Source organism: Dysidea avara, chromosome 14 (assembly GCF_963678975.1).
Source record: "Dysidea avara chromosome 14, odDysAvar1.4, whole genome shotgun sequence".
NCBI lineage: Eukaryota > Metazoa > Porifera > Demospongiae > Dictyoceratida > Dysideidae > Dysidea > Dysidea avara.
The window spans coordinates 4,969,900-4,982,513 of record NC_089285.1 but is presented as its reverse complement, the minus strand read 5'-3'; the positions used below and the strand labels follow the sequence as shown (position 1 = coordinate 4,982,513).

General features: G+C 36.3%; 1 protein-coding gene across 1 annotated transcript; it reads right to left on the bottom strand.

The window, feature by feature from the left end:
• Window positions 1-1,139: 1,139 nt before the first annotated feature.
• On the bottom strand, window positions 1,140-8,067 carry LOC136244880 (uncharacterized). Its single transcript, XM_066036424.1, has 4 exons — window positions 5,903-8,067; window positions 5,047-5,104; window positions 1,852-1,920; window positions 1,140-1,792 (listed from the first exon to the last, which is right to left on the bottom strand). The coding sequence occupies exons 1-4, from the start codon at window positions 8,036-8,038 to the stop codon at window positions 1,509-1,511; spliced, it is 2,547 nt and encodes an 848-aa protein (XP_065892496.1). The 5' UTR covers window positions 8,039-8,067; the 3' UTR covers window positions 1,140-1,508.
• Window positions 8,068-12,614: the final 4,547 nt, after the last annotated feature.

The following is a 12,614-nucleotide window of genomic DNA, read 5'->3' as shown; positions in this document are numbered from 1 at the left end:
ACTTTTGAGCCAGTAATTGATTAGTTTGCATTTGGCATGTGGGTTCAGTTGAAAACATTACAGTACCTCTGGTGCCATCGTTTCTTTTGATGTGGCATGTATGAGTTCACCAGTCCCAATAATGTTACAAAAAAGTAAACTGTGACAACAAAATTCAAGATTTTTAAGCTCAATTAGGGATTATAAAAAAAGTAGGGAAACAAGGGAGGCTGACTACACCTGCAGATATACTACTAGTAGGGATTTAGTCCCTGATTCAGTCTATATGTATCTCACACACAGAAAATTCTACATACATTTTTGATTGCTGATTAAACTGTGTCCACAAACATCCAGAATAATAGTTAGTTGGCTTAATGTATCAGCTTGCTAATGAAAAAAAAACAACAAAACAGCTATGTTATGTAAAGAGTTTTAAAGGCTATAAAGATATTGATTGCAATTAAGCAATATTATAATAGTGCAGTTCTAGAGAGTATTGACTACTATAAGTAGCAAATACTGAGTCAAGAATCAAAGAAATTTATAAGTTATTTATACTTCAGTTTGTTATTAAATAGGGTTCCAAAGGACTTTTACATGCCTCTCCTTCTAAAATCACCTAGTACACATGCTACAAACCCCATAAGAAATTTGGTGCTTTCATCAAAAAGTGAATGATTATCTCAGAGGGTCTTAGGTGCTGCACTATTATTTAGAATAATGTATAGTTGCTTAATGTGACTGACTGACCACCATTCTGCCAGATATTCAAATCGTGTCTATGCCTATCCACAGAGTGATGAATATGATCAAAATTCCAACAAATGGTATAAATATAATCGAATCTCCATCTTTTAGTGAAATTGTGATTGTTATTGTGTCTCATGGTTGGGGTATGGTTATTCCCCATTGCATAACAAAAATAACCATGAGTCAAGTTGCAATACATTATCATAATGTAGTCAAGGGTTCTTATCAAGATAACACTGTGGTGAATGATCATAGGCATAGCAACTGGGGGGGGGGGCAGTCAGTGTGCAATTAATAGTAAGGCTTGGGGATTCCATGCATAGAACTCTTTGAACTATCCCTGCGTCTTATTGACACCACCACTAATCTCACACAGTATTTGAGACTATTGAGCATAGGATTGCAGTCGTTAAGCACAGCTCAAAAACTACAATAGTACTTGCATTGAAAGTTTAGCAATATACGCAATATGAAAGATATAATACAAAACATTATTACTAACTGGTACAAAATTGTTATTGATGTGCAAACACTGCTTACACCACAGTACATATACACACACCTACAATTTATAAAAATAGGCAAGTAATCTCTTACATGTTCCCTAAAAATTAAGCTTACAATTAAGGTATACAATTAAGGTATACAACTTAAGTGTACAAGAATTGTTAGCATATATTAAAAATTTATGTGCATGCCGAATCTGAAAATTGTACCATGTGTATGCATTTACGTAGTATGATGATACAGTCTGTGCATAGTGTGATCCATATTCATTAAGGTGTTACAGTAGCAGATTTGATCTCTTCTATAACTGCTACAAGATATTCTACTTTCCCAAGTTTTGCTAATAATGTTGGCCAAGTTTTTGGTGTGACACCTTTGTTAGTACTCAGCCAGTCTTTAAAAAGCTGCTGACAACATTTCTTTGGGTCATCATTGTGCTTTGCCTTTATAGCATCAACATCAATAATTTTGAATCGCAATACAAAAGCAACATCTTCCCAGTATGCTTTAATCTTTGGAATTACAATGGTGATCAGATCTCCCATTTCAGGTTCTGCATAGGTATTATACGTATAGTGAGCTTGTCAATTAGTTTACAACATATTTTCTCACCTGTGTCTAACATTCCAATTGTGTGCAAGTTACTGGGTACTGATAGATCACAGTTAGCATGGACAGTCACTGTAAAGATAAAAAGCAATACTGTAATTTGCTTTTTTTCATTGTAAAATAATTGTATGCAAAACTGGTACGAAAATTTCTTACACATAAATCTAATAGAGTAGTCATTCATGTAAATCATACAAAAATATTTTTACATGAATAGTTTTATCATGAAACTTTTTTTTGCACAAAAACAAAGCGAATTACAGTACATGTTTTCACTTGGCAAAAATTTAAAAATTACTTATATATACACTAATGAATTGTAGGCTTTTGCCTAATATGGCAGCAAATTTTGAGAATTGTATAGGTATAACTGATATTGTGAGAATAATTGTGGAATTATAGGAGATTTGTAGGCATACTAATTAAAATTATTAGACATTTGTGTAAATATAGGTGGTATGTCTTTTCTTAAGCTAAAACAAATAGTTGAATCACTATATAAAAATGAAACATGAATGCAGGCTGAAAACCTCTAAAATATCCTATTCAAACACTCTAATATCACGGACAATTTTAAATACACAAGTTTAATGTTTAATCAATGCTGTTGAATGATTTATAGCATAATAACAGAGTTTACTAAGGTCTAAGCTTGCCTGTACAGTAGTTATTTCATGTTTAAGTAATGTGGGTGTGGTCTGTATTCGAAAACTCGCTGTAGTTCTAGTTCTCACCTTAGCCCAACTTATAGGATAGCGAGGATAACAAAACGCTTTCCATCTGAGTGTTTTCATGGCCAAATCCAACTTGTGCATATTAATCACGTGAATATTAATCAATCCCCCACAATCGATTTTGGGCTTATAGTCTAAGTCCCCAGGCTACATTCAGATGTAGCCCAGGCAATTGCAAGTTGCCAATTGGGTTGCACTGCAAATGAAGTCTGTGTGGCTCTTCGATCTGAGGCGTGAAAGTGTTACATATGTCTAGCAATGTAGCTATATAAACACTAAAAGTTTCACTACATAACTTATGCATGAGAACATTTCACTGCATGCAGATATATAACCATTTCAATTTTACTTATCATTAGAAGCTGATGTGTAAGGTGGGATATGTAAATCCCTTGTAAGGTAGAACAACTAGCCACAGGTATAGAGGTCTTCAGAAAAATCCATGAACACGTTTATTTACAAGACACATTATGTCATGCACAGTGTTTTATAGAACACTATGTCATTTTGGATGTACAAAGAAGTAATCAAGAATACATATTTACAGGACGCCAGTATGTATGAGCTTATGTCATGTAATAGCCATGATAATCTTTGAAAAATATTGGAAAAATGTGACATATTATGTGAGAAAATAATTGATGCACTTTGAGACTTTGGATATAATGGTGAAGGATAGATGTTTATCTGTATAAACAAAGACTATCTTGTGCTATATGATTTGAAAAAAAACCAGTAAGTGTGTTTTAGTCGACAAGAAGTTTTAGGCCACATGCAAAGTTCGCTCTACCAACCAAGGTTAAACAGCTTCAGCCACAATACTCCAGGCAATATGGAATATGCTCATTATGTGCACTTGTGGTTTTGGAGATCTAACCCATATTTTATATGCCTTAAAATATTGTGGCTATTCGATGAAACAGTGTCCTGCAAATAAATGAGTTCCTGAAGGCTTCTATAAAGCAAAAGAATAGTTCAGTTAGATATGATAATCATACAGTACAGTAGTACTGTATATTAGAAATCATGGTGAAAATATTACCCAAAAACCAGCTTCACAATATCACTGGCACCTTGGCAGTATTGGTTAAGTATAATTAAGTCTGAAAGTGCCTTTAGTATGATCCTAAATGTTTTCAAAATATTATTCAATAGAACTGCCTGCCTGCCTGCCTGGCCTACCTGATGGCTTCAGATAAGTGTAACTTGATAATGGCTAGGGTTATGGGCTTGATTTTCACTTTTCGACATTGCTTCAGCCCAACAGGTGCCTTTAGGCATACTGAAGTATGCATCAGTAACTTACCTTTGTCCTCCTTTGTGTCCCATTTATTGTGCTGACAGCCTAAGGTGTTGATTTGCGGTAGCGTAATGACTTTCCTGCATTGTAAAATGGGAATTGTCTGTGTTTTCTGTGGTGAATGGATTAATTACAGAGGTGCTTCTATACTATTTTTCATTTGTAATGCTGTGAAATGAGTTTAAATTTGCTGAAAGAAAGCATAATGATCACTTCACTTTTGAGTCAGTAATTGATAGTTGGAGAACATATATTCAGTAAAAAACATTACCTCTGGTGTGCCATCCTTTCTTTGGGTGTGGCATGCATGGATTAACCTGTCATAATAATATTATTATTATACAAAAAGGTTAAAAAGAAAAAATTGAGAATTTTAAGTTTGAATAGGGATCAGGAAAAAGTAGGAGGTCACGTACACCTGTAGGTACACACATTTAATCCCTGCTGATAAAATCAAAAATAGTTAAAATATATATTAAAAATCTGCTTTAAATCTTGATTATGATTATGATTAAATCTTTCTCTTCTTGCTGTGGTAAAGAAAAAAAAGATAGATTAAAAAAGCCTCAAAGCTGGCCATAGGGGCTTTGGAGTATACAAATACAAAACGTGAAATGTAATCCAAAACAGCCAAGCTATAAAAAAAGAGTGCGGCCCTCAAAAAGGCTACGGAATTGGCACAATTCCCTGAATTGTCATTATTAAATTTTTTACCATTAACCTACCATCACAGCCATTTCTTGGCCGCCACCTTGGATTTCACATCTTGCATAGCCTTTTTGAGGGCCGCACTCTTTTTTTTACCGCTTGGCTGTTTTTGATTAGATACAGTGTACCGTATATATACAAATTATCAGGCTACATAATTTTCATGGATTAATTAACTTCAGAATTTTTGTAGTTTCATTTTTGATTTGTTTTCACTCATATAATATATTACTTTTCAAGAATGAAAGTTTCGTGGACAGCCAAGCAACTGTGAAATCATGTCCCTTGAAAATTTGTACTTATATGGTACAATGTTGTTGGCAAAGAATAAACCCTTTAAACCTCTTTTTAGCCAAGAGACGACCCTTATTATAATATTAATATTTTTCAGCCAACATGCTGTATTGTAAGAGCTTGTAAAATGTTCTATTCATTTACATTTGGCACTTTACATACCTTCCTGATCAGTTTTTCCATGAACATCTTGAATTGGTTGGTTTGGTTTATCAGCTTGCTAATAATAATGAGTAAAATCACCATAATTAGGTTATAAAGCATATGGATAAATTGCAATTGGAGAAATCTACATGTGCAACACTCCAGCAAACAAATACATGCACAGCTAGCTGTGCATGCAACCAAGAGTTTATAATTCGTAGCAAGTTTTTGATTCTGTTAGCAACACAAGTAAGTATGGAGTTATATAGCCTTTTGTTTGCCTTTTCATACAAATTGTCCATTTAATAGTAGTAAAAGGTATGATTATTATATTTTGTCCATACACTATTGTGAAACCTTGCCAGTAAGCTGCTTAATATGGACATGTCAACAGAATACGCTAGTTGCACATTAACCATTACAGAGGCAGATCCAGGGAGCTCCATGGAATCCCCCTTTCTAGAAGAGCCTTAGAATTACTTGATAAGCTGCTGACAAGTTTTTCTTAAATTTAGTAAACCAAATTCAGTGTATCATTCAAGGCAGAACACTCAATTTGTTACCCCAGTATCTTTATACCCAATAAACCCTCTAAAAATAATTATACTTTCTGTTTTGGAGCTGCATTTCTAAAAGTTTAATGGTAAGATTCAATAATGAAACTTTACTGAAGAGTGATTATTAATTTTACTATGAAATATTATTACTATTTAGCTGGACTGAAGCTACAACTACCAGGCTTCAGAGTAAACCCCCCTCTGTAAAAGTCTGGATCCACTCCTACATTATTACCACTGAACTAAATGCTAATAATGACACCTAAAATATTAGAGAATTGCAATAATGCTTAAAAACATTGTATTAATATGCTTACCTGAAACCACACCTTGTGAGAAGGCATCAGCTTCATTTTGCCATAGTTGCAATATATCCATTCTACACCAGTATCAAATTTTGGTACAATTGCCAAATGATTTTCAGTTGTATGCTTGTCATTTCTGCACAAAAAGCCAATCTCTAACTGCTTGTAGTCATATTGAAGGCAGTTGCATACACCATCCAAAGCCCTCAGAAGAATTTCACGGACTTCATTATGAATAGGAAGCATGTCTTCTTCATGTCTTATTTGAACTTCAAGGTAACCAATTCTGTCAATTAGTGACACAGAATGACCAGTATCTGATGTGTGAAAACTTATCAGGTTGCTGTAGGAATGGTGACTGTATTTTGTGGACAGTCGGGGACGTACCCAATTGTTTGGCAAATTTTGAAAAACTTCTACAATCAGGCAACAAAAAAATCCTTGAGGCAAAGGACAATGTAAAAAGTGAACACACAACTGCTCATACTGAAGATGGCCACACTGGTCAAGAACGTTGTGACTAGGTTGTTGAAAACTGTATCTTGATAACACACATGGCATGAAATATTTCTCTTGGTCAACTGGAGCAATGATTTTTAAATGAATCAACAAAGCAATAAAATATTCTGTGTCAATGTCTTTTTCTAACTGGATTTGGAGAATCAACGATTTGGTAAATAACCCTTCATTTTTAAGCTGGCTGATAGCCTCATGATCAAAGCCACTTCTTGGGAAAGAGACCTTCACAAGACTAGTCAGTTTATTAAACAACCACTGATGGTCAACAATGACATATTTGCACATGCCAGGAACATCATGATAGTAAAACAAAATTCCCATAATGTGGAAAAACAATAAAGCACTTCGAACTTCATTGTTGTCTCGACACAGATTTCCTTGTGTGCATACATAACATGCTTCACCATATAATATAAAGCTAACTTTTCTCTCAGTACTGAGTCTCTGTATCTCAAGCAACAATATAAACCAACTAATAGGTACATCATAAACATCCCTTTTCTCTACAAGTTTCTGAATGCGACTACGAACTTCCTTAGCATTAGGATCCTCAATACATCTGCGTAATGCTATGTCATCCATTGTTAATCGTGAATCATCCCATGAATTGTCACTACCATCATCACTATCGTCACTATCATTACCACTATCTCCACCTGCCGTTGTGTTATCTACTGTAAATAGCACACTTTCATTTTGTTCCCATAAACATTTTCTACATTTCAGCTCAAGTGCAACAGATGCTAATTTGCTCTCAATTTCCTTGATCTCTGTTGCCTTTACTTTGTCTGCATGAGTGCCCACATAACACTGATATTTGTTATCACTTTCTACACCTTTGTGCGATGGTTGGATTGGTAGTGAAGTTCTTAAACCGGAATGCTTAGAGGATGCCATGAGGAGCTTAACAAGATCCAGGCTGGTCAGGCCTAAATGATAAGGCTCAAATGACTGTTTTCCATATTCACTGTGAACAACCAATACTGGCTCATCTAAAGCTTTTATTCCTCCTTCCATGTTTAGGACAATGAAGGTGAGGGATATTGAACTGCTAACAGCTGGAAGCAGACTAACAAACTCAGGCTGTCCTCCAGTGTCCAAAAGATTGATCATGTTCCACACTTCACCTAATGATGGTACCCAATCAGACTGAGCTGATGCAATATCATCTTCTACTGCACATTTCTTTTCCTTGACATTTAGACTGCTTGGTGGCGATTGCAAATTGATTAACGACATAGTTTTACTGGATACCTTTGAAGTAGTGGCATCTGGATTTACTGATGGATCCTGTAGATTGGGTAGTGAGATAGTTTTACTTATTGTTGTATTTTCTTTAGTATCCTCATTTGACAACAGTTTGTTAAGCTGTGCTAGCATATTCTCGTGATCTAATTCTACCCATTTTGATTCGCTGCCTGATTCAACCATCCCAGCTTGTTTTACTGTCAAAACGTGTTCAGATTCTACCACCCCAGTACTGTGGTGATGTGATATGAATTTTCTTTTATTAAGCAAGTTAAGGAAACTTGTTTTTCCTGCTCCAGCTGATCCAGTAAACGCAATTGTAGTGTATGAGAGTTTTAAAGTTGAGCCATTAGCCTTTGCTTGTTGAAGCTTGTCAATCATTTCTTTTCTCACTAAAAATCCAATAAAACGAAACAATTGTGTAAGACACATGACTAATAGAACAAAACATCACCAACTATTACTTATAACCAAACACAATCCAACAAGTGGCTGTGGTTGTACACTTACATTCTTGAAAATTATTTTCATGCTTGTGTTTGTGAGTGTCTTATTGTAGTGTAACATCGTTTCAAGCTAAAATAAGATCCAAGTAAAACAGCGAAGCTGTATAAAAGGGCTGCAGCCTTCAAAAGTTTGTTACTTCATTTTTGATTGTTGATTTCACAACTTTTTTTCACTCAGACTTTGGAAGGCCACACTCTTTAGAATATAGCTTGGCTGTACATCATTGCAGCCATTTACAATGATGATGATATTAGACAAAGTAGTACTATACCAATACAGAAAAATACCAACTGATCAAATACAAAAGCCAAAGGATCTATGCAATAACCAATTAATATTGAAAATTGTCCTATAAGTTTGTGCTTGCTTGTTCATGGCTATGGCTATATTAAGTTGTATTATAGTGCCTCTTATCATTCTATATATATAAAGCTGAATAGCCATCTGTCCATCTGTCAGCATTCAATTTGAGTTCACTCATTCTTCTCGCCAGTTGCTGCACATATCGAAGCGGTTTTGGCATCAAACAAAGCGCTCATCATCTAGGAATAAATTAGCATTTAAATGAAGAATAAAGCCTCTAGCTGCTGTCGTTCGCCGTTTATAGCGCCTTCACTGCAAAGGTGTAGAGCAAAAATTTGCTTGAATCCTTTCTGTAAACTGCATGCAAACTGCAAGTAAACACCTACGTCAGTCAACTTACACATGCCTTTATCATACAGTATGATAGTACTGTATAGTAGGGACCACAAAGGAGTATGCATGGTACACAAAATATCACCCAAAAAACAGCTTCAATTTCCCCTGATGACGATGAGGCAGTAGTAATTAGGTAAAATTAAGCCCAAACAAGCTTTCAGATCAACCCGAAACGCTTTCAACAAATTGCTACAGAATTTTAAAAACATTTATTTAACAGAATTTTCTAGTGACTGACTGATGCCTTCAGACAAGCATAACTTGATAACAGCTAAGGCTACGGGCTTGATTCTTTCAGTGTTCGACATCGCTTCGGCTCGAAAGCTTCCTTTTGGCATACCGCAGCATGTACAATGCATTCTTCATGGACTCACCAGTATCCTCCTTTGTGTCCCATTCATCTTTGCTGACAGCGAAAAGTGTCGATTTGGCAATAGCTGGCACATGATGGCTTTCCTTCGTAACGGAAATCATCCGTATTTGTCATAGTGGCTATTTTGATAGCAGAGGTGCTTTTCAAACAGTTCTTGATTTGTACTGGTGTGTAATGGGTTGAACATAGCCGACAACAAAGTGTAATGGATTTTTCACTTTTCAGATAATAATTGGGGCGCACGGCGCCATTTCAGATGCGATATCAGGGGCGGATCTAGGGGGGTTCAAAGGGTTCCATGGAACCCCCCTTTTGAAAGAGCCTATCTTACTCGAGATACTCTAATAGAGCAGTCAAGATCGAGATACTCTAATAGAGTAGTCACAGTAGTTTTAATAGGAGCAGTGTAGCAAGCTATGTGTGTAGTTATAAATAAGGAAATATAGTTGGTGAGGGCATCTATGGTAAGGGGCAGCTATTGTCAGCAGGTGATGACCTTTTTTTTGGTCTTTGACTTACAGCTAGGCTGAAGTTGCAATTCCAGAGTGGAACCCCCCTTTTAAAAGTCTGGATCCGCCCCTGGGTATGCATGGGTTCCCCAGTCATAATAATTATTTACAAAAAAAGTTAACAAACAAGTACACAGAAAAATTTGGAATTTTCAACTATAGTAGGGACCATAGCACATCAATAAAAAGCACTGAAGCAAGCTGGAGTAGTGCACAATATTAAATCACAGTAAAACAATAAGAAGTGTTACATCCCTACTGTGCTCCAGATACCTTAATGGAAATGCACAGTAGGGATCTTACATTTCTTATTGTTTTACTGTGATTTAATATTGCGCACTACTCCAGCTTGTTTCAGTACTTTTTATCAATGTGCTATGGTAGTTGAAAACTTTTCTGTGTACTTGTAAAATGGTTTTAAAAACTAATTATTAATATGTATTAAGCAATTGGTTTAGTGGCTAGGGCACACGCTTCATAAATACAAGGTTCCAAGTTCAAGAGGTTATTTTCTTTTCTTTTTTTGCTCTGGTAACCATTTTATGCACACCTTTTTAAAACTAAACTTTTAAGCTCATATTATCTTAGCATGCAAATCACATATTGACGCCGGATTTTAGTGAAATTATATCCCCCGTCATCTGGCAAAGTGAGCACTGTTGTAGCAAATCAATAGAAGGCACTGGTGCAAGGGCGTTGGAACCAGGAAGGAAGGGGGCCATGGCCCCCTGCATTATTTTCAAAAGCATTTTTTGGCCCCCCTATTTTTTGGGCCAAGTATTGGTAGCCAATCAGCCAAAGTTATATACACACACAGAAATACATACCTCCATACAAGAAGCCATACAACTATCATGCAAAAGCACTCTCTGAGGTGTGGCATCACCAGTCCACCGCAACTGTCAAACCATTCATTGTACTGTGCTAAACACAAAAGTTCCTGTAATTTTATTATGTTATGCTTGCACATGATATCTGTTGTTCAAATATTTCTTGGATCCCGTGCAGTGAGAAGTTTAAACAGTAGAATGAGTGCCACATCCATGGCACTCTATGATGTGGGAAAGATTTAACTCAAATTGAGAGTGGTAATGGATCTAAGTCTAAGAGGGCAGTCTCGTTGTAGTGCACAAATGTATGGGGTTGCTGACTACTGACAATTAAATCAGAAATTATTAAGACTTTGTGGTGAAGTTGATTTATCAAGAGAAATAAACAAGGATGCTGAAAATGAAAGTGGCCAACCATGAACGCAGTGTGGTATTCACGTGATCTTCACTCAGTTTAGGAACACCTGCTAGAGTAGACATCCCATTATGTAGGTCCTTAAAGGTAACAATGTTTCACTTTGCGGATAACAGCTATTAATGCAGTAATCCTTGTAGTGTCAAATACATAAAGCTCGCATAAAGAGAAGACCTTCACGTGACCACGATTTCTCACGTGATATATACATGTATCAAGCACATGCAGTAGGTGTAGAGGAGCATAGTAGCCATTGGCAGGATAGGGAGTGTAGAGATATAGCTATGCAGTATAGGTGTAGGGCTATTAGCTAGTGATAACACACCCCACAACACCTATATACAAACGCACGTATGAACTGGGTACAGAGGAGCCGTATCAATGGGACCCTGTGTGTTTACATGGGTGTTGATCAGTTATGGCTAACTGGGTATGGCTATCTGCCCCCACTCTGAAAATCGTTACTACGCCTTTGCACTGGTGTAGGGAAGGATCACTGAAAAGTTGAGCTACATTCCTGTCAAAACCACAGACAAACAACTGTGGTGATTTGCACACCTCCCTTAACCCCAAGTGATTTATTCTATACATATCTGTGATTAGCAATGTGCAACTTTGTTTCACAGAAGTTTTACGAAAATTTATATACTTTATAGGACTGTACAGATCAATATACAAAATTAAACTAAAGAGCTTAACAGTTACCGTATTTCTATATTTATAAACCATTAAAAATATTTTGTCGAAGCTAGCATCTGACAAAAATTAATTACGCAAAAAAATTTTTACCGACGTAATATTCGAGAAGTTGAATGAATTCGGTTAACTGCTTTCTGGCCACCTGGATCAAGGTTGCTGCGGTCTTTTAAAAACAAAGGCCTCCATCATCCTAGGAGAGAAGGGAGCTGTCCGGTCTATTTCGCTGCACATTGGTATGATGCCATCTGATTCCGTGATAGACAACTACTACAGGACACATTAAATGGAGTACATATGTACAAATATGCAAGTTGATGAAATGAGCTTCTAGCTACAGCCATTTCACTCCAGTCCATTGCTTGACTTGTGACAGACAACTTCTGAATCTGGGGTGCAGCCTCCATGGAACGGAGACGCCACAATTCAGTTTTGCTGCTTGTCATTCTGCTTCTCCTGTATACAAAAAAGGCCTCGAAAAAGGCCGTACAGAATTAATAAAGTTACGTAATACATTGTTAAAAATTTTTCGTCGCTTGAGGACACAAGTGAAAAAATTTTAACATGAAAATTTAACTCGTGAAAATTTCTTGCAGCTTATATTTATAGAAATACGGTAATTTATAGACCTGAAGGTCTACCAGTGTCTTGCACTGGTAGCCATAATTAATTACTTACAAATTACAATTAGCTATATATCTTACTCCTGTATGCGTTCAAGCATTAATCGGATGGCTGGAAGTTCGAGGCTGCCTAGGTCCAGTTATGGATTTTTTTCTCCTTTCTCCACTTTTTCAAACACACTTTCTGAAACAACTTTAAACAGGTTGTAGGACCAGGTGTCCTAAGCCTCAATAAATAAACTAACATCCATTTGGTTCCACAAGGGGTACTTTGAGATAATAAGTCACTCTCTAGAGTTCCTTGG